This window comes from Lepus europaeus, chromosome 5 (assembly GCF_033115175.1).
Source record: "Lepus europaeus isolate LE1 chromosome 5, mLepTim1.pri, whole genome shotgun sequence".
NCBI classification, from domain to species: Eukaryota; Metazoa; Chordata; class Mammalia; order Lagomorpha; family Leporidae; genus Lepus; species Lepus europaeus.
In genome coordinates this window covers 132581205-132601455 of record NC_084831.1, presented here as the reverse complement: position 1 = coordinate 132601455, position 20251 = coordinate 132581205, and the positions used below count along the sequence as shown (strand labels likewise).

Below are 20251 nucleotides of genomic sequence, written 5' to 3'. Positions count from 1 at the left end.
TGAATCCAGGTCTCCCACAGGGGTGGTGGGGACCCAAAGACTTGAGCCATCACCTGCTACCTCCCAGGGTGCACAATCAGCAGGAATGTGGTATCAGAAGCAGAGGCACGACTCACACCCAAGCACTCTGAAATGGAACACGGGAAGCCTACGCCGTGTCTCCCTGCTGCACCCAAACCCTGGCCCTGATGGCTTTTAGACCCAGGTCCTTATCTGTTAGGTGTATGTTGGTTCATGTTTACCCCTCCCACAGTGCCCAGGACAAAGTGGATGCTCAGGAGTGCTTACTGAAGGAAGACTTGATGCTCCTCCCTAGCAGAAGGGGTCTGCCTCCTTTACAGACGGAATGCAATTAACCCTGGAGCAGTAAAACTTCCAGCAGCCACTGGCACAACGTAACCTTCTGTTATACGTTTAAGTGGCTTGTGTATTCCATTTAGCGTCTTCTTCCCCACCACTGGCATGTAAGCCCCTAGGACATATCCTCCCAGCTGTCACACAAGTGGTGCAAGTTTGCCCTTAGTCCCACGACAGGACAACAGATCAGAAAAGAACACACATTCCAAATGAACTCAAACTCCACTCACCCACACCTGGAGTGAACCTTTTTCTCCTCCTAGTAATATTTTTGTTCAGGGGCAGGCATTTGACAAAGTGATTTAGTTCCCCACTAGGGATGCACCCCAAAGCAGAGCGCCTGGTTTGAGTCTGGGTTTTGCCTCCAATTCCAGCTTCCTGCAGGTGCACACCCTGGGAGGCAGCAGATGATGGTTCAGGTACTCGAGTTCCTGTCACCCATGTGGGAGACCCAGATGGAGTTCTGGGCTCTGACTTCGGCCTGACCCAACCTCGGCTGTCGCAGGCTGTCCCTGGGTGTCGAGTCCACCTCCCTCCCTGCATGGCTCCCCCCATTTAGCTCTGTTCTCTGAGGTTTCTGCCGAAGCCCTTTTGCACCTTCCTGAGAGCGAGGCTGCCACCTCCCCCTGTTGTCACGAGCGAGCACAGTGGTGATTTTAAATGTCGCCCAGTAAGTTTTTCTCTCTGTACAACATGCACTATTTTTCCTCCCCTCACAGCTCTTCAGTCACTAAGGAATGAAACGTAGGCTTAATATCCCAGAGAAGGAGAGAGCAGGTAAGATCTAGAATAATAAAACAAAATTGCTTATTTTTGGTTTTAGCCTAGACTTTGAATGTCTATCGCATCCTTTGACTTGAAAGTGATGCTTTCAAAGGAAGAGAATTTTTTTTCCACTGAACTTGTCCTCAGTTATCAAAGCCTGGAAAATGACCAGAAGAGTGGAGCACAGAGCAGAGAGGTGCATGACGGGAAGGCAAGGAGGTTGCCAGCCAGAGGCAGGAACAGAAGGGCAGGACCCAGAGCAACTCAGAGAGCTGGACCAGGGTGAAGCCACTGCCTGGGTCCAGGAACCCTGGGCTGGCCGAGAGCAAAACCACAGACCCCCAGGTAGAGTGAAAGAACAAAAAATAAAAAATAAAAAACAGAGGGGGCTTTGAGCAGACAGGGACCTTCCAGGGTGCCCAGAGCAAGCCACCAGCAACTGCAGATTGAATTCTGGGTGGAGCCAAGAGAGCCATGTGTCCTCCAGGGACCCTGGTGGGGACCTGAAGGGAGGCCTGGGGTCAGTGTGAGGAAGGAGTGAACAGCCTGATTCTTGGGGCCCAAAGCCAGGGAAAGGACTGTGGCCGTTGCAATGGATACCTGCACTAAATTCAAGGGCTGGCAGGGTCCTGTTTCATAAGCAGTTACTGCCTTGTCCCACCCCGTCCTGCCTGGGAGCAGGGAGGGGAGAGAGGAAGGGAGAAATTGTGAAAAACCATTTGTTCAAAATTGAGTAAAAAAAAAAAAGTACATTGGGGTTAGCGCTGTGGTGTAGCGGGTAAAGACACCGCCTGCAGTGCCATATGGGTACCAGTTTGAGTCCCGGCTGTCCTATCCAGCTCTCTGCTATGGCCTGGGAAAGCAGTAGAAGATGGCCCAAGTCCTTGGGCCCCTGCACCCATGTGGGAGACCCAGAAGAAGCTCCTGGCTCCTGGCTTCAGATCAGCATAGCTCCAGCCGTTGCGGTCATCTGGAGAGTGAACCAGTGGATGGAAGACCTCTCTCTCTGTCTCTTGTTCTCTCTCTCTGTAACTCTGCCTTTCAAATAAATAAGTAAATCTTAAAAAAAAAGAAAAGTACAGCCAGTGAGGATGAATGTCCTTGAGTGACGTGTAGTGTGGTGTCTGCTCCTAAATGTACTGAGTCTTAACATCACTGCTTACTCTCCCTAGCTCTTCCCCTCCCCACATCAGCTTGAAGACCACCTGTAGGCATGAGTGGCACTGTAGGCTTTTTTGAGCAGAACTCCCTGGGTCTCCTTAGTCATTTGGGCTCCAAGATCTGTGTCTCTACCATTTGCCACTCCAGGACCCCTAAACTTAATTAAAAACAAAAAACAGCAAAACAAAACACCTGTCCTAGAATGCAGACTGGAACTGCTTCCTGACGGTCAGACTAGACAACTGGTCTCCCTGCTGCTTAGTCATTTCCACCTCTGCCCCACCAATGTCGGTTAGGTGGGCTTGGCAGATCCGCCCCCATGGAGCCTGCTTGCTCCTCTTAATGTACTGAGCAGCTCCAGAGCAGCACCTTCCAAGGGGGCTCCCCCGCCAGGGGCTCCGGTGCCCCCCAGCCCCTCTCTGCCTGCGTTACCTTCATTGATGATCTGTTTGGCAGCCACAGCGGAGGAGAGGTGAATGGGCTCCATGAAAATGCTCTCTGTCTCTGCCTCGGAGACCATCGAGTGCCTAAGAGGAGAGGACACGCGCGTGAGAGGAGCCGGGCAGCATGGGGATGGGAGGTGTTCTTTTAGACGAGGACGCTGCATCTGGGCTTAGCCGCAGGAGGAAGACGCAGGAGATGAAGGGAAGTGTTTCTCAGTTTCAGGAATCTGGGAATGCAGGAGAGGCACAATTGCCCAGCCATTTCCAGACCTGCGTTGGCACCTCTGTGTGGGAGTGGATGTGTAACGATGCAGAGCGTCGTTGTGGGTGGGACCGTGAATGCGTGTGGTTGGGGGAGACCCACCTCGTGTGGCTTCACTTACTCGCATGTCCTGTTGTCCATGTTCCCCTCTTGTCTCCTGTTCCTCTGCTAGCAATAATATGGGATGTCCATGACTGTGCCTCAATTAGGGTTCTGCTGGATTGGTGGGCTGGGTTGTTTGCCTCTACTCCCCATGGTCTTCTCCCTGCTTATGCGGCAATGAGCTAACAAGAAAGGCCTGAAACAGCAGCAAGTGCAATGCTGACGATGTATACGGATGCCCAGGTCCTGACTCTGAGTGTGAGAAACCAAGGACCAGACTGAGCCCAGGAAGGCAATTAAGCGCCTTGGGTAAATGTCACAGTGGCTTCTACCAGAGAATTCTGAGGCCGTATCAAGGAGATTTGGAGGAGCATGGAGAATTAGGGTAGAGACTAGGGTTAGGAGCGCACTGTAGTCCACTAGTGAACTTCTCCCTAGTGGGTACTCCTGTTTTCCTGGTGTTGGAGTGAACTTTGAGGTTTTGTTTCTTTGTTTTTTGTCTTTGTCTTTCCTTTAGGTTCAGAGAGGTTAAAAAAAAAAGTAGGGAGATTTAATGAGTACCTTCTTAGAATTTAATTCCAACAAAACTCCTCACAAAGTAAGTATTAATATTCCTGTTTTAAACATGAGGGAACTGTGGCTCAGAGAGGCCAATAAGTTTGCTTGAGGCAGGCAGTGAATGGAAGGTCTGGGTTGCAAACACAGGGCAGCCCTGCTCTATGTCGAGTCTTGTCTCCATGCAATATACCAATTCCATGCAGACTGGAACAGAGAGGTGAGGGGCTTGGTGGGAGCAACCCCAGTTGGATTTCCAGGCCCATTGTAGACTTATATATAGAAAAGTGCTTTACAAGTACTTGCTGAAAACAAGAATGGACAGACAGATGAATTGAGCTGAGTGCAAGTGAGTTGAACTGTGTCCAGATGGACTGAACAAAGCTAATTTGAGCTAACATGGCATTAAATCAGAATAAATTGATGGGCAAAACCAATTCTCCTACAGGAGGCATCCAGATCAGAGTCCCCCAGTGGGAGAATGACATGCTCAGGACCAGCAAGGTCAAGGACAAATGCCCTTGCTGGAGAAGGGTAGCCTAGGACTCTACCCAGGTGGTCAGGCCTGTCCGTGCAGCCTAAGGGACAGCATGGTCCTTCCTCCTCCTCGCCCCATGGTTCTTGGGAGTTTCCTGAAAGCACCTGTGTGGGATCGCTCGGTGGGATCCCTCCCAGTCTAGCACCAGATCCTCCTTGTGACCTGAAGATGCATTTCCAAGTAAGCATGACTGGAGTGTAGGGGTCGATTCATGGTCAGGTTTGTGGGAAATTATCCCTGGAGGTCAAAACCAGAGAGGTCTTTAGAGGTCTCCCTGCTTGGTGAAGGTTAAAGACTGAACTCTCTGGTAAGGGTAGGAGTGGCTCTGTAAAGTACAGACCAGGTGCTCTTATTTACTTGCTCCTGTGACTCCAGCCCATGAAGTTTGATAAGTAGGAGCTTGATGACAGAGTAGTAGATGATGCACAGACAGACAGATGGATGGCTAGATGAATGCATGCAATAGGCTAGGTACGAGGCAAGGTGTCCACATACCACCATAGGGATCCAAGCCAGAGGTCTCCAAGGCCCTGCTCCCTTCTTCCTGTCCAGCCTCAGCTTGCACTGGATTCTCACAAACCTTTTGGCCACCCAGGCTTGCCAAGTTCCCCTCTGCTCAAGAACTTGCAGGAGCCCCTTTGTGCGGCTTGGCTGCCCCGTCTTCCCCCTTCCCTGCCTTTGAGACCTCACTTCTCTAGGGAAGTCTTCCCTGATCTTGCACTGTATATGGCAGACACAATTTTACACTTACTTGCGAGACCATTTGATGAATACCTGTCAGACCCTCTGTGAGGGCGGGGACCACGCCTGGGCATTGCATTGCTGGTTCTGTGCCCCCATCAGCGAGCACTATGTCTGGCCCAGAGTCCTTGCTAAAGAGATGTTTTCTGACTTGCTACCTGACCCCATTTGTCTTCAACAGTACCATATTGCAGGGTTAGTGGAGGTCTCAATGATTCGAACAAGATTTATGAAGTATTTGCCATAGGCTCATTGTGTTACTGGGCTACCCATAACAAGCCTCAAAAGCAAAACCAGGATCTTGGCTATGTTTGGTCTATGTCTACTCTGCCTGTGGGAGGCCAGCACGCACACAGCCTCTGAGGCCTATTGATAACAATTAGCAATTATTTTAGAGTGGATTAAGGGGGACCCAGATCTGTGACACTCATGGAGAGAGGTGGAGGTCTCTGCTTTGCTTGAATTTGGGTGGTCACTGTGATGGCCCTGACCTGTAGACTATGTTGGCGTGATCCTGGGCCAGCTTCTGAATCTGTCATAAAGGACACCCTCCCCCTGCCCTTGACACTCCCTGGGAACCCTGAGCTGCCTTCTTAAACATTCGGCTACCGCCACACCAAGCTGCAAGGGACACCAGGCAGCCTGGGGAGGAGCCTCTCAGAGGTGGGCCCTTTAGCCTGTCAGGCCACCCTGGCTGATGCCACACGAGGCCGAGACAAGATGCCTAGACACATCCTATCCAAATCCTGACACCCCCACCCCCACCCCAAAAAGAAGCAAAATAAAATCACTGTCTCCACTCTTTAGGGGAATTTGTTAAGCACCAAAAGATACCAGGAACAGTGCCATTCCAAGGGCTCAGAAGTGAGTCTCGTGCAAATGCTAAGGCCTTCTTTTTTGCTAGTAGCAATAATGGATCTAATAGATACTAGTGATACACTGAAATACAGGTGCTGTAGGTGGGACGAAATAACGCCAACGTGGAAGAGCAAAGCCCTGCCTCTGGACCCAACCCTGCAGACCCTGAGCCTGGAAACTGAAAACCAGTCTTCATTTTTCAGGCATCCACATTCCATAAAACCAGAGCCAGAGCCTCAAATCTTATAGACGCCCATGTCAACAATATTTGTTAAGGGAGTTTAACTATGAATAATTAATATGACATCACTATTAATAAAATATTGATCATTTTATGTATTTATTAAAGGTCAGGATTACGTGAAACAAGATTTGGGGAGAAACCAAGCAGGAGAAATCCCGGCTGAGAATCCCTCTGCTGCTGCGGGGACCGGAAAGATGCCCTCCTGACAGCCCCTGGTTCCCCCGTGCTCAGTTTTCTTTGTTCTTCTGCGCGTCTCCAGGGCTCTGCACCCAGAGGAGGCTTTCTGGCCTCTGTAATCTGTATTCCCAGCCACCGACAGGCACTGAGAGTAGCCCCAGGAGGCGCCCTCACCTGTCAGGTGTGCTGAAAGTCCCCGCAAAGATCCTGCCCTGACAGCATCTCCCTAGGAGCTCTTGATCAGATCATCGCGTTCTCCCCGAAACAGCGCTGACTGAGGTTGTGCGGATCTGGCTGTAAGTGACAAGTACCGGGGACAGAAGCTGCCTTCAATGTACCTGAACTCTGAGGCCGTCGGTTTGACAGTGGAGGATTTGAAGTTCAAATTTGAAAACAGAAATGACTGAGAAACTTTGGGTGGAAAAGATTGAACTTTGGCTAATGAACCAGCCAATCTGAGAAACCACACGTGAAGGTCCTGCCGGGTACACACTTGAGAAGATGGCAGCTTCATCACTAAAAAAAAAAAAAAAGAGGAGGATGCAGAACAGGGTCCTACCCACCCCCCCCAGCTCCTCCCCAGCTCCTGATGCTGCCACTGTGTGCACCAGTAACCTAAGTTCGGTGATAGCCAGCACGGAATGTGCAATGGAGATTACAAATGCTTTTACGAGTCGGCTGCCTTGCAGGGAGATGTACACCAAATAGTCATGCAATTGTTTTGCCAGGGACACAGTTTATTAAGTTAATAAAGAAGAGTGTGTGAGTCAGACCTAACAGGACCCTTGTTCTCCCCAGAGAAGCAGGACTGCAGAGAAAGACAGGAGGAAGGAGGGAGAGAGCCAAGCAACCGGCCCTGTTTGTATTTGCAAGGTCAGGGAGATGGCAGCCCTGAGGCTTTGATTTATGACCACGTCTGTGCTCCACCCGGTGCACCTGCAATGGAACGAAATGACACTCACACCCTGATTAGAAAGCAGCGAGGGCCCGGCTGTTCACGACAGACAGGCAGCCCGAAAGAGAGGGTCCAGGATCGATAAGAACCTCATCACAGGATCAGGAAGCAGCTGCTAAGAAGCCTTGAGGGTGAATTGCAAGAGAAACAATAAAGGGGATTTGATGCACTTCCTCAGCGAGAGCAGGAGCCGGTGCAGCCTCCTTTAAACCCATGCTTTTCAAAATTGCACGCTGTGACCCATGAGTGGATCATAAAATCAAGTCACTGTGTCTTGCCCGGCATCTGGGGGCTGGGGAGTTGGGGAGAGGATAGGGCCATCCATTGTAAGGGTAAAGCTTTTTTTTAAAAAAATGGTTATATACATATAATATAAAGGTACTTCAGAAACATTTGGAAAATTGAGTTAAAAGACAACCTTATTTCTGAGGAACATTTTTTTGGAAATCCACACATTTGAGGGATCTTCAAAAAGTTTGGAAAATGTCCCTGATGAAAAAAACTGCATGCATTTCCAATTTGTTTGCACCAGAACGAGCCGACCTTTTCATTCCATTCCCAGGCCCTCGGTGACATCCCCTTGCGCATGAATATATGCTGAGTGGAGATGCAAATACAATGTCCTACTGTAGATTACAGTCGGCAAAGTGTACAAGCCACTGCCTTAAACCAATCATGTGTGGAATGGGGGGGGGTCCTATCATCCAGAGCCCCTCCCCCGCCCCGCCCCCGCCGGCCACCTCCTGTCGTGAAGGGCCCCGAAATGCAGTGGAGGCGGAGTTCCTGGATGGGGCTGTCTGTTTTTGATTTGGCTTTTACGAAAAAGACCGATGTTTCAGAGCTCCCGTAGTCACTTCAGAAATAGTGGCTGCACACGGGCGAGGTCCAGGCACTCAGGAAAGGAGAAGTCAGTAAAATAACGAACATCGAGTTTCAGCAAGCAGCTGCCATCACGCCTACCGAAAGAGCCGAGGTGGAGAAATATTCAAGGAAAATGGGATGCAGGAGGGAAAGGATGGGAGGAGGAGCCTTGCCCAAGGAAACCAAGGATCCGTGGCATTTACACCTCCTGTTCCCTGCCTCTCCCCCAGCCTCCAGGCGCTCACTCGCTGTAGGCGGGGCAAGGGGCAGGAGTGAAGAACTTCACTCCAACTGCAGGGGCACCTTGGCCAGATGGCCACTGAGCGCCAACACGCTGCAAAAGACTGAGGGATTCGGGTGTGAAAAAGCAAGAAATGGATCCGACTTGGAAAGTCGTAAAGGGAAACAGGACATTCTTCAGATGGGGGACAAGAGAGAGACAGTGAAGTCTTTGCTCCTTTAATTGGAAGGACGCGGCCCAGAAGGAAGAGAGCGAGGCGGAGGCCGGCCTGCCTGACAAGCACGCTGACTTTTCAGGCTGTGTCCGCGTGGGTGACTGCAGGGGTCTGAGACAGAGGTTGGGCATGGGCGAAATCCTTGCCCAGCTGCCCCACTGCACAGCCGATTCAAATTCCAGTGTCAACTCATGAGCCACCGGGGTGGGGGAGTGGAATGTGGCTTGCTGGGGTCTCCAGCCACGGGTCTTCCCCTAAGAGCGTCTGGGTGTGAATTGGAGGTATGCGAGTTCAGTGCCTGACTCAAAAAGGGCAGGTTTGACATCTCTGGGCACTGGCCACGCCCCTTCTTCGGGCCCTTCATTCACCCCAGGATGAGATGCAGAGATGAGACGCCCTGCCCGGACAGCAAGCAGGCTCCATCCCCTGAACGAGTTTCCGCTGGTCGGTTGGGAGCCCTGGGTGAAGGCTGGCAAAGCCCTGCCTTCATTGCACAGGCAAGAGGGCAGCTCTGGCTGCCAGGGCTGTCGTGGGATGCCTGTGGCCCTCCCCAATCCTGTGTCTCCCAGAACCTGCGAAAGTCTTCATTTCTGGGAAGAGCATCATTCCAGATGCAATGAGGTTACAGATCCAGAGATGAGATCACTCTGATTTAGGGTGGGCTCCAAAGCTTCCTGGGAAGAGAAGGCAATACAGAGAAGGCCACTTGAAAGAGGGGGAGAGATTGGAACTCTGCTGCCCCACAAGGCGAGAGGCACCTCTAGCCAACAGGTGCAGGTGTGGGGGAGAGACGAGGACAGGGTCTTTCCTGGGGCGGAGGGAGTGTGGCTTTCCCACCACCTGATTTCTAACTCCAGCCTCCAAAACTGTGAAAGAGTAAGTTTATGTTGTGGAATTTGCTACGATCGCCCGAGGAAACTTGTACAAGAACTAAGTGTCCTATGGTGAGATACTTGCTGACTTGGTATATATTTAATTTGAAATTAGCTAAAGAGATAAAACAAGAAGGGGTAAAGCCACCACCTGCAGTGCCGGCATCCCATTTGGGTGCCAGTTCAAGTCCTGGCTGCTCCACTTCCAATCCAGCTCCCTGCTTATGGCGTGGGAAAGCAGTGGAAGATGGCCCAAGTGCTTGGGTTCCTGTTCCCTAGCAGAAGCCCAGAAAAAGGTCCTGGCTTCTGGCTGCTGCCTGGCTAAGCTCTGGCTGTTGCAGCCACTTGAGGAGTGAACCAGAGGATGGAAGATTGATCTCTCTCTTTGCCTCTTGCCTTTTCTCTATAATTCTGCTTTTCAAATAAATGGATTTTTTTAAAACTTAAGTCTTTTTTTTAAGGTTTATTTTATTTATTTGAAAGAGTTACAGAGAGAGGTTGAGACAGAGAGAGAGAGAGAGAGAGAAAGAGAGAGAGAGTTTTGCAGAACCGAATGCAGGAGCCAGGAGCTTCTCCTGGATCCCCCACTTGAGGGCAGGGGCCCAAGGATTTGAGCCATCTTCTGCTGCTTTCCCAGGCACATTAGCAGGGGACTGGGTTGGAAGTGGAACAGCTGGGACTTGAACCGGCTCCCATATGGGATGCATGTACTAGAGGCCGGAGCCTTAACCCACTATGCCACAGTGCCAACCCCTAAATAAATCTTTTTTTTTTTTTTTAAAGTTCGTTGATATCATGAGTTACTTAAAGGAATCAATTGTCTAATATTTTTCTCTGGAAGGAAAAGGAAAAAGCAATATTTGATATTTATCAAATATCTAATCATATATACATGTGTGTGTATATATATATATATATATATATGTATATAATGTTTTTTAGTCTCTGCCACTGGGTGAAACTAGTATTCCAGGTCTGTGATTAAGTAACTGATACAAGTTCTCATGGCTAACATGTGGGAGAGCAAGTCTGACCTTCGTTTTGGCCCTAACCACATTACTGAAGTTCTTTTCTGCACACCAGACTGCTTCCTAGAAGAGGAATAATTTTTCATGCCTTAAAAGTACAACTTTATATAATTAATGTATGAACAGTACATATTTAAAATGTAATTATTGGTTAGATTTGACATTTGTATACATCTCTGAAGCCATCGCCTCACCTGAGACAGAGAAGCTATCCACCGTCCCACAATGCTTACTGGCACTGCTTTGTAAGTCCCCCTGTCCTGGGCTCCCCAGGCAACTATGGACCTGCTTTCTAGAACTAGAGAGGTTGGTTTCAGTTTTCTAGAGTTTTCTGTAAATGGAATTATCTAGTCCACCTCTTTTCTTTGTCTGACTGCTTTCCATCAGCAGAATTATTTTGAGATTCAACCATGGTGGTGTACGAATCAATGACTCACTTCTTTGTATTGTTGCATAGTATTCCCGTGATAAATAACGTCAGCGTGTTCACCATTTACTTGCTGATGGCCGTTTAGGTGCTGTGTCGTTTCTTGGCCTCAACAAACGAAGCTGAGGCCAACATTCGTGTAACAAGTCTGTACGGATACGGGCTTTGGGTTCTTGTAGGCCTGGATCACACAGGTGTATGTTTAGGTAGGTGTATGTTCAATTTCGTAGGAAACTAGCAGGCTGTTTATAAGATGGTTGCACCCGGCCGGCGCTGTGGCTCAACAGGCTAATCCTCCACCTTGCGGCGCTGGCACACTGGGTTCTAGTCCCAGTTGGGGCACCGGATTCAGTCTCGGTTGCCCCTCTTCCAGGCCAGCTCTCTGCTATGGCCCGGGAGTGCAGTGGAGGATGGCCCAAGTGCTTGGGCCCTGCACCCGCATGGGAGACCAGGAGAAGCACCTGGCTCCTGCCTTCAGATCAGTGCGGCGCGCCAGCCACGGCGGCCATTGGAGGGTGAACCAACAGAAAAGGAAGACCTTTCTCTCTGTCTCTCTCTCTCTCACTGTCCACTCTGCCTGTCAAAAAAAATAAAAAAATAAAAAAAAGATGGTTGCACCATTTTATATTCCCACCAGCGATATTGGATTGTTTTCGACACTTCATGATACCGACAATATTTGGTGCAATCTTTTTAAGCTTAGATGTTATACTACCAATATATTGGTAACTTGTTGTGGTTTTAATTTGAATACATTTTTACATGTTTCTTTGCCTTCTACATGTCTTCTTGGTGAAGTGTGAGTTCTAATCTTCTGTCCATTTTTAAAATTGGGTTGTTTTCTTATTATTGGGTTTTGAGACTTTTCAAAAAATGTGTTCCAGATACAAGTTCTTTGCCAGATACATAATTAGCAAATATTTTCTCCCGGTCTGTGGGTTACCTTTTGTTTTTTTTAAAAATCGCCGTATTCTCTCTCTGTTTTTTTTTTTTTTTTTAAACAGGCAGAGTTAGATAGTGAGAGAGAGACAGAGAGAAAGGTCTTCCTTCCGTTGGTTCACCCCCCAAATGGCTACTACAGCCGGTGCGCTGCGCCGATCCGAAGCCAGGAGCCAGGTGCTTTCTCCTGGTCTCCCATGGGGTGCAGGGTGCAAGCACTTGGGCCATCCTCCACTGCCTTCCCGGGGCACAGCAGAGAGCTGGACTGGAAGAGGAGCAACCGGGACAGAATCCGGCACTCCAACCTGGACTAGAACCCCCGGGTGCTGGCACCGCAGGCAGAGGATTAGCCTAGTGAGCCGCGGCGCCAGCCGCTGTTCTCTGTTTAATCAAGGCTGATTTAGGCCTGGTCCTGTGCAATACAGAGAGACTGAAAGAACAATAACTCAAAAGCCCATGGAACTTGACAGTCTATACCTCAGATGTTATGATGACATTGTGCCAAGAACTAGCCATGAAGTGCCGCCATATTTGCTTTTGCAGTGTCTGAAAATGGCTAGCTGATCGAGTATCCTCTTTTAGAAACCAATTTCTTTGTCTAAAATTATTTCTATTTATTTGAAAGAGAGAGAGAGAGATCAATTTTCCAGCCACTAGTTCACTCCCCAAATGCCTGCAACAGCAAGGGCAGGCACACAGAACTCAGTGTGTGGCAAGGACCCAAGCACTTGTACCAACGCCTGTTGCCTGCCAGGTGCTCATCAGCAAGAAGCTGGCCTCACAAGTGGAGCTGACCTGCTAAGGCAGTGGAAGAAGGCCACCCATGTGGGAGACCCTGATGGAGTTCCTGGCTCCTGGCTTTGGCCCAGCCTAGCCCTGATCATTGTAGTCATTGGGGGACCGAATCAACAGACAGCAAGTCTCTCTCTCTTTTGTCTGTGTCTCTGTCTCTCCCTCGATCTGTGCAATTCTGTGTTTTGACTAAATAAATAAATCTTAAGGAAAAAAAAGGCAGTGGAGAAGGGGCCCAGAGTCAGGGGAATGCAGGCATCCCAAGCAGCATCTTAACCACTGTACCAAAGGCTCAGCCCCTAAAATCCGATTTCTAGGGAGTGTGCATCAGTACCAGCGGGATTCAGCAACAGGCACTGAGAACGCCGGGAAAAGTTGCTCTGCATGCGGGTTGGTGTGTGAAGGAAGCTCAGCACCCTCCACGTGTAACCGGGTCTTTCAGGATGAGCCTGACTTGGCCTGGGAAGGAGGACTGGCTGCCGTAAGGGCCAGGGACCAAATGCCATTGCAACTCCCCAGTCATCCCTACCTGTGTCCTGCAGCAGGCCAACCTTAGGGAAGCCTGTCTTCCCTGTGTCCCACCTCCCCGTCCCTGGCTTCTTCCCTCGCCCCTACCTTTGCACGGTGCTCACTGTCCACCTTCTTCCACCAATCATTTGAGAAGCTCAAGCACTTCACAGAGCTAGTCAGCTAAGAAAATGCATGTTTTCCTGGGAAGCGTCTAAAGGGTGTGTAACAGGCTGTATTTCTCTAGCCTCCTAGCAACTGCACCGTTCCTCATGTCATTTAAGCATCCTATATCCTTAGTGACTGTTAGCTGTTGAAACAGTCCAGCACTGATCTTTCGGGGCACACACCTGCTTCTGAGAGGTGTGCTTCAGGAGTGAGCCTGAGGGGACAGGGATGGACGGACACAGGGTCAGCTTTCGTAGAGACTGGAATAGCTCCGAATGGTTTTCACTAGTTCACACTCAGCAGCAACGAATGAGGGCTCCAACTGCTTCACAGCCCCATTAATATTAGCTATCATCACTCTTCTATTTCAGATATTCTGGTGAGCACATGGGATTACTGAAGTCTGATGTTGACCTGAATTTTTGTTATTTCTTTTTCTGTTTTTATTCGTTGCTACCTTGGTTCTCCTGCGGCCAGAGAACATGATCTGTATGATTTCAATCACTAAACGTTTGTGTATGGGTATGAGTCTTTGGCCTAATGGTTAAGCCGTCAGCTGGGATAGCCACGTCCTATATCAGGGTGCCTGGGTTAGAGTCCCTGCTCCACTCTCGATTCCAGTTTCTTGCTAAGGCACACTCTGAGCAGCAGCAGGTGACGGATCCAGCGGTTAGGTCCTCACCACCCACACGGGACACTCAGTTGTATTCCCAGCTCTCAACCTTGGTCCCCAGCCAGCCTGGGACAGTTGCAGGCATTGAGGGGGTGAATTGGCAGTTGGGAACCCTCACTGTCTATTCCTCTCACTCTCTTTCTCAGAAAAGAATAGATAAATAAAATAGGAAAAACAAATAAATAGCTTTGTGCCTATACGAATGGCTCAATATATTATCTATGTTGGCAAATGTTCCATGGGCACACCATCAGACTGGACTGTGTATCCTGCTGGTGTGGTACATATATATGCCAATCAGGCTAATATTGCTTATTGCTTTGTTCAAACTTCCCATGTTCTTAATCATTTTTTGTCTCTTTCTATCAATTGCTAAGTTTTTTTTTTTTTTTAATACATTTGGAGCCAGCATTGTGGCATAGTAAGTTAAGCCACTGCCTACAAGGCTGACATCCCATATGGGTACTAGTTTGCATCCCAGCTGTTCCACTTCTAATCCAACTCCCTGTTAATGTGCTTGGGAAATCAGCAGAAGCTGGTTCAAGTTCTTGGGCCCCTCTGCCCACATAAGAGACCTGGATAAAGCCCTTTGCTCTTGGCCTCAGCCTGGGTCATCCCTGGCCCTGTGGCCATTTGGGGAGAGACCCAGTGGACAGAAGATTCTCTCTCTCTCTCTCTTGCTAACTCTGCCTTTCAAATAAATAAAACTAATACATATGTATACATATATATATATGACTAAGATTATGGGTTTTAATTCTTTCTTCCACTCTGTCCATTTTTTCCTTTATGTGTTTTGATGCTATACTATTACATCATAGAAATTTAAAATTATGTCTTCCTGGTGGACTGAACCTTTGATCATCATGAATGTTCCTCTTGTATCTAGCCATGCTTTCCTTAACATTGACTGTGTCTGATACTGGTATAGCCTAATGTCTAGGCAACAACTCAGGTGAGTACGGCAGGAATTGCCGACAATGTGCAGATGCCTCTGGGACACGGGCCACCAGCTATTGAGAAACCCTCCGCTGGGGCCGGAGCTGTGGTGCAGCCGGTTAAGCTTCCTCCCATATGGGCGTGGGTTCGAGTCTCAGCTGTTCCACTTCCAGTCCAGCTCCTTGCTAATGTGTCTGGGAAACCAGTGGAAGATATGCCAAGTGTTTGGGCCCCTGTATCCGCATGGGAGACCCGGATAAAGCTCCTGGCTCCTGGCTTTAGCCTGACCCAGCCCTGGCAGTTGCAGCTATTTGGAAAGTGAACCAGCAGATGGAAGATCTCATTCTCTATCTCTGTCTCTCCTTCTCTCTCTCTGTAATTCTAACCTTCAAATAAATAATCTAAAAAAAAAAAAAAAAGAAAGAAAGAAAGAAAAAGAAACCTTAGCCTTAAAGTCAGTCCCAACCTTCGAGGCTGACCAGTTGCCTTGGAACAAAGACAACATATCCCCACCTAATCAAACGGTGGCGTCATGCCATGAAGTGCTAAAGTTATGAGCCAGGGTCACTGGAACAGGGCAGCACAAGTTTTCTATTCTTTGTTAACCTTTGTTTATCCTTATTTTTAAGGCGTGTCTCTTGTAAACAGTATGCAGGCTTTTAAAACAATTAAATCTGACCATTTTGTCTTTAACTGGAGAATTTTGTCTATTTACATTTAATGTAACCACTTATTTATATTGGGTTTAAATCTATCATTCTACTGTTTTCTTCTCAGACATTATACCTTTTTTTTCTTTCTCCTTTTTGGATGGATTATATTTTATGATTGCATCTTCCTCTCGTAATTTGTTAAACATTCTGTTGCGAAACCTTCTAAGAATTACGCCAGAGGGGCTGGTATTGTGGTGCCGTGGTTTGTGCTGCCATTTGCAATGCTGGCATTCCGTATCAGAGTGCCAGTTCATGGCACACCTGCCCCACTTCTGATCCAGCCTCTTGCCGATATTATTGGACTTCCCACCCAACGTTACAGCTTCAGTCAACCTTCCAAGATAACTGTCATGAAACTTAGACAAGGGAGTGAAGAAATACTCCAAGCGTGTTTACTAATACATGAAATTATCTGGCCTGCATAATCAGAACCCTATTGTGTTTTTGAAGGGATCATACTTTCAAGGAAACAGTGTGCTCTAAAAAGCTTCTGAGATAAAAGATAAATCTTTTTTTTTTAAAGGAGTGGGCAGCATTATGGTATAACAGGTTAAATTTCCACCTGCAGTGCCAGCATCTCATATGGGCTACAGTTTGAGACCCAGCTGCTCCACTTCCAATCCAGCTCCCTGCTGATGTGCCTGGGAAAGCAGTAGAAGATGGCCCAAGTGCTTGGACCCCTGCATCCACGTGGGAGAGCTGGAAAAAGATCCTGGCTCCTGGCTTCAGTCCAGCCCAGCCCTAGCTGTTGCGGGCATTTGGGGGTGAGCCAGTGGATAGAATATCTCTCTCTCTCCCTCTCTCTCTGTAACTCTGCCTTTCAAATAAATAAAAAATAAAACTTTAAAAATTACAAATAGTGAGGTTTGGGGCAGAATAAGCCTCAAAACAGCCCCTAAGCCCCCAAACTTCCGTGAGCAAGAGTCCTTGGAAAGAAAGTCTACTATCATCACTGGAGAGATCCTGTCCAGCCTCACCTAAGAAGCAGCCATGGGGCATAATGGACATGAAAGAAGACCCTGAGGCTGGAGCCGGAGGCCAAGAGAATGGCAGGTAAAGGAGTTCCTCCGGGAGAGGGGAGTCAAGGTTAATTCCGGGGGTCCCCCACATCTGGGGCAGACAAGTTTGCTCATTATATGACTGCTGAATCTCCCAGCCCTCTTTTTATAACATAGGAGCTTTTCCTGCAGTGTTCCTGGCCGGACCACCTAGTGCTGCCTTCCGACCCAAGGGAGAACGTGCGTACCCACCGGAGAACCTAGGCTTTGGAACCATATATGCAACAGATGGTAAATGGGATCTGAAGTTGTCTCCCTTGGGAGGCAGCAAGTGTGTCCTACGAGTGGGAGCTAAGGCAACACAGGCTGAGTGGCTGGGACTGGTGCCTGTTGATGGACTCACTGTTCTTTCTCCTGGGCCCATGGCCCCTACTTCCTATCCCCTCTTGCAAGAAAGCGTGGCCTCACTAAGTTCTAGCCAATGGGATGTGAGGGGCGATGACGTGGCCACTTGCAGATTTGGTCCATACAAACTTCCTAGAAGGCTCTTCACGCTCTTCCCTGTTTTGTCTGGATGCTGACAAGCCCAGTGCCATTAAAAGCCACGCTACAGAAGACAGAAGGAGCCTCAACTTCCGAGTCGCCACTCAGGTGCCTGTGGAACTTACTGAGCAAGAAAGACCCACCTCAGTCCTTCTCGAAGCTGTCGCCTCTGCTGACCACACGCTAAGCTACTCCGCTTCACCCAGGGGTGCACACCAAGGGCAGGGTGTATCATAAATCTCTCAGTCCTGACTGTGTTGCTAAGTGGGAACACACTGGGGGATTTTAAAGGAGAAATCTCCTGAGTTCCATTTGGGCAAAGTGCTCTGGCCTGTGCGTGCAGACCCAGCTGTCTTGCTCTTGTCTTACTGCAGTGGAAGGGTGTTCTGAACTCTGATTTGGGAGCCGGCAAGACCCCAGGAGCACAAGGAAAAGGCAGTCAATCCAATCACAGGCACGGAGAGGTACAGTCGCCTTCAGCTAGTTTAGCTGCGCCTTCCCTTCCCTTCCCATAGACAAGGAGACGCGGGCTCCGTTATTTAAGTGAGCCTTCATATAAACTTGGTGACAGAGCTACTAGAAGTCAGGGCTCTGCTATCGTTGCTGGCCGAAGAAAATGGACAGGCACACGCCCCGTTGTTTCAGCGGGCAGTTAAGCATGACATATGTTTACGACTCTCGATTTTCCGTTAAAATTCATGCAGATTTGTCCTTCTTCATCATAATGTATCCTCCGTGGTTTCCATGTCAAAGAAAGTGTTCCATCAGTTGCCAGGAAACCAAGAAGGCCTTGCAGGAAGATGCATCGCGCCCGCCCCTCGACACCCTCTTAGAGCCTACGGCCACCATCCCCCTATTCGGTCTCCGTCCTCCTGACCCAAGCACCGCCCCGCAGGTAGACCTGCAAGCTCCCAGTCGTCTTTGGAGGTTCTGGTGCAGCTCTGTCTCCTCTGACAACCGTCCTCTGCCCATTCCTAGAGGAGCTGTTCCCTCGGCTGGCTCGCCACGCCCTGGACCCTATCACGCCAATATCTGGTGCTTGCAATCAATCTGTGCGCTTGCCTTCCCCGGAACGCCTGATGCACGTGTGGTCTCAGCACTGTTTGTGGCCTGAGTGGGCTCAGGGGGTGGCCGGGGCAGCCTGGGCCCACCCCGCCTCACACTCTTTAGCCCCGCCTGGGCCATGGCCGCCGTGGTGGCGGTAGGGGCTCAGCACCGCACACTTACTGGCTGGGGGAGGGGCTCCGAAGGTACCGGGCCTGCACCGTCCTCACGTCCGCTTCATCCTCCTCGCTTGGGACTACCTGCTCGTCCTCTGGGTCCCCCTGGGTCGCCATGACAGCCTGTCAGCCTCTGTGAGGGGGGCAGAAGAAAGGCCATTAGGAGAGATCAGTTTCTGGGGATTGTGTGTGTGTGCGCGCGCGTGGTGGGGGTGTTGGTGATGTCATCTTGGTGAAGGTCACCACATGCTGATACGCTGGTGGGTAAAAGGCCCAAGGGGAAGAGACCCCGCCTAGCTCCTATAGCCAGGAGGACAAGAAGCAGGCTGTGGCTGTGTTACCAGCCCGCCTTGGAGTCACATTATTTAAGAAGGGACACCCTGGCTCACTCCACAGATCCTACAAAGAAGCTGGTGCACTCATAGGTTGTATGTCACACACACACACACACACACACACACACTCCTTTTGCCTCTACCAAGGGTGGTACAGCTGGCCCAGCAGAGAATCTAACCAAGGCCCCCGGAGTCATGGCCTTGGGCTCAGGGGCCGCCCCACAGCCTGTTAAAGTCTCCCAGCATGAGTCCCAGACCTCATGTCTGGGCCCTGACACTCAGGACCGAACTGCTGGCCCTTAGCTTGGGGGTCCCAGCTCGCCAGGCCAGAAATGAGGGGAGAAGAACACTCACCACTGCCTGCCGTCTGTCCGTCCACACCAGGGGCTGAGCGACCCAGAGGAAGTGACTGTGGGAGAGACCAACCTCTCCCCAAGGCTGCTCCTCTGAGGGGCAGGACAGCTGTTAACAAGAAACCTTAGCCACCCTCTAAATTTAGCCTCTGGCCCCACTGGCTGGCAGATCTCCGGGAGGAAGGAATGCAGGCTCAGGACCCAGAGAGAGCCGCTTCACTTAACTCTTTGCCTCCTGGCTGGTTCTCCCCACGCTGACATTCAGCCTGGATGTTTGTGTAGGCAGTGGACAAAGCCAAGGTTTTCTCTGAGTTCCCTCCAGCCCCTCCCACCTGCGGCTGCCCGGTCCAGCCCTTCCAGAAGACAGACTAAATCCAAGGATCTGGAGGAATGAACCAACTGACCTCGGCCCTTGTCACCAGAGAGAGTGCCACGATGTGACGGAGGCGTAGCTTTTGCTGGTGACCAGAATGCCATTTCTTTTAGCAGAGATGTCTCTGGACAGGGACCTGGGCAGCTGTGCTCCTTTGCCACGCTCCACACCCACATTCACACCCTGTGCTGATGGTTAAGTGGCAACCCGGGTGATGGAGAAAGCCTCCAAGCTTCGTAAGCTTCAAATGAGCTCTGTTGTATCACTGTGGTCAAAGCAGAGCCAAATAACCCAACAATTCACCCCGGTCATCCTACACATTCTATAATTATCCCTTTATCTGTTCATTCATTCACCCATTTGCCTGCACGCTTACCAGTACTGACTGATTCTCCATAATGCCTCAGGCACTGTACTTTGACCAAGGTTAGTAACACACATAGCTTAAAATTGCCTTTCTTCCTAGTTAGGTGGAACAATGCCCAGTGCATAGTATCATTAGAAATGGGCCAAATGAATGAATGAGATCACAGTTTATTAAGAGGAATGAGACACAAACCAAAAATAACTCAAGCATAAGAGAGAACAGAGTTGGGGTCCTAAAAGAGATACAAGTGCTGTGCGAGTTCAAAAGAGAGAGCGAGCCCTTGTGGCCACACAAATCATAAAAGGCAAGAAGAGGGGATATATGAGGGGTCTTTTGTTTTCAAAGATTTTAAAAATGAATTTATTGGAAAGGCAGAGCAACAGGGAGAGAGGGAAAGACAGAGACAGAGATGGAGGACGGAAAGGAGAGGAATTGGGGGAGAGAGAGAGAGAGTGCCAGAAAGATCTTCCATCTACTGGTTAACTTCCCAAATGGCCACAACAGCCATTTCGGGGCAGACCAAAGTCAGG

The 20251-nt window shown here is 49.6% G+C and overlaps 1 protein-coding gene across 1 annotated transcript in view; it reads right to left on the bottom strand.

Annotated features, from left to right (window-relative positions):
- Window positions 1-19065, bottom strand: part of STYXL2 (serine/threonine/tyrosine interacting like 2) — a 29898-nt gene extending 10833 nt beyond the window's left edge. Inside the window, exons 1-3 of the mRNA XM_062193765.1 lie at window positions 18983-19065; window positions 18301-18426; window positions 2716-2810 (exon numbers count right to left, since the gene is read on the bottom strand). Of these exons, the coding sequence (XP_062049749.1) occupies window positions 2716-2810; window positions 18301-18410 (205 nt within the window). The 5' untranslated portion in view covers window positions 18411-18426; window positions 18983-19065. The remainder of the gene's footprint in view (window positions 1-2715; window positions 2811-18300; window positions 18427-18982) is intronic.
- Window positions 19066-20251: the final 1186 nt, after the last annotated feature.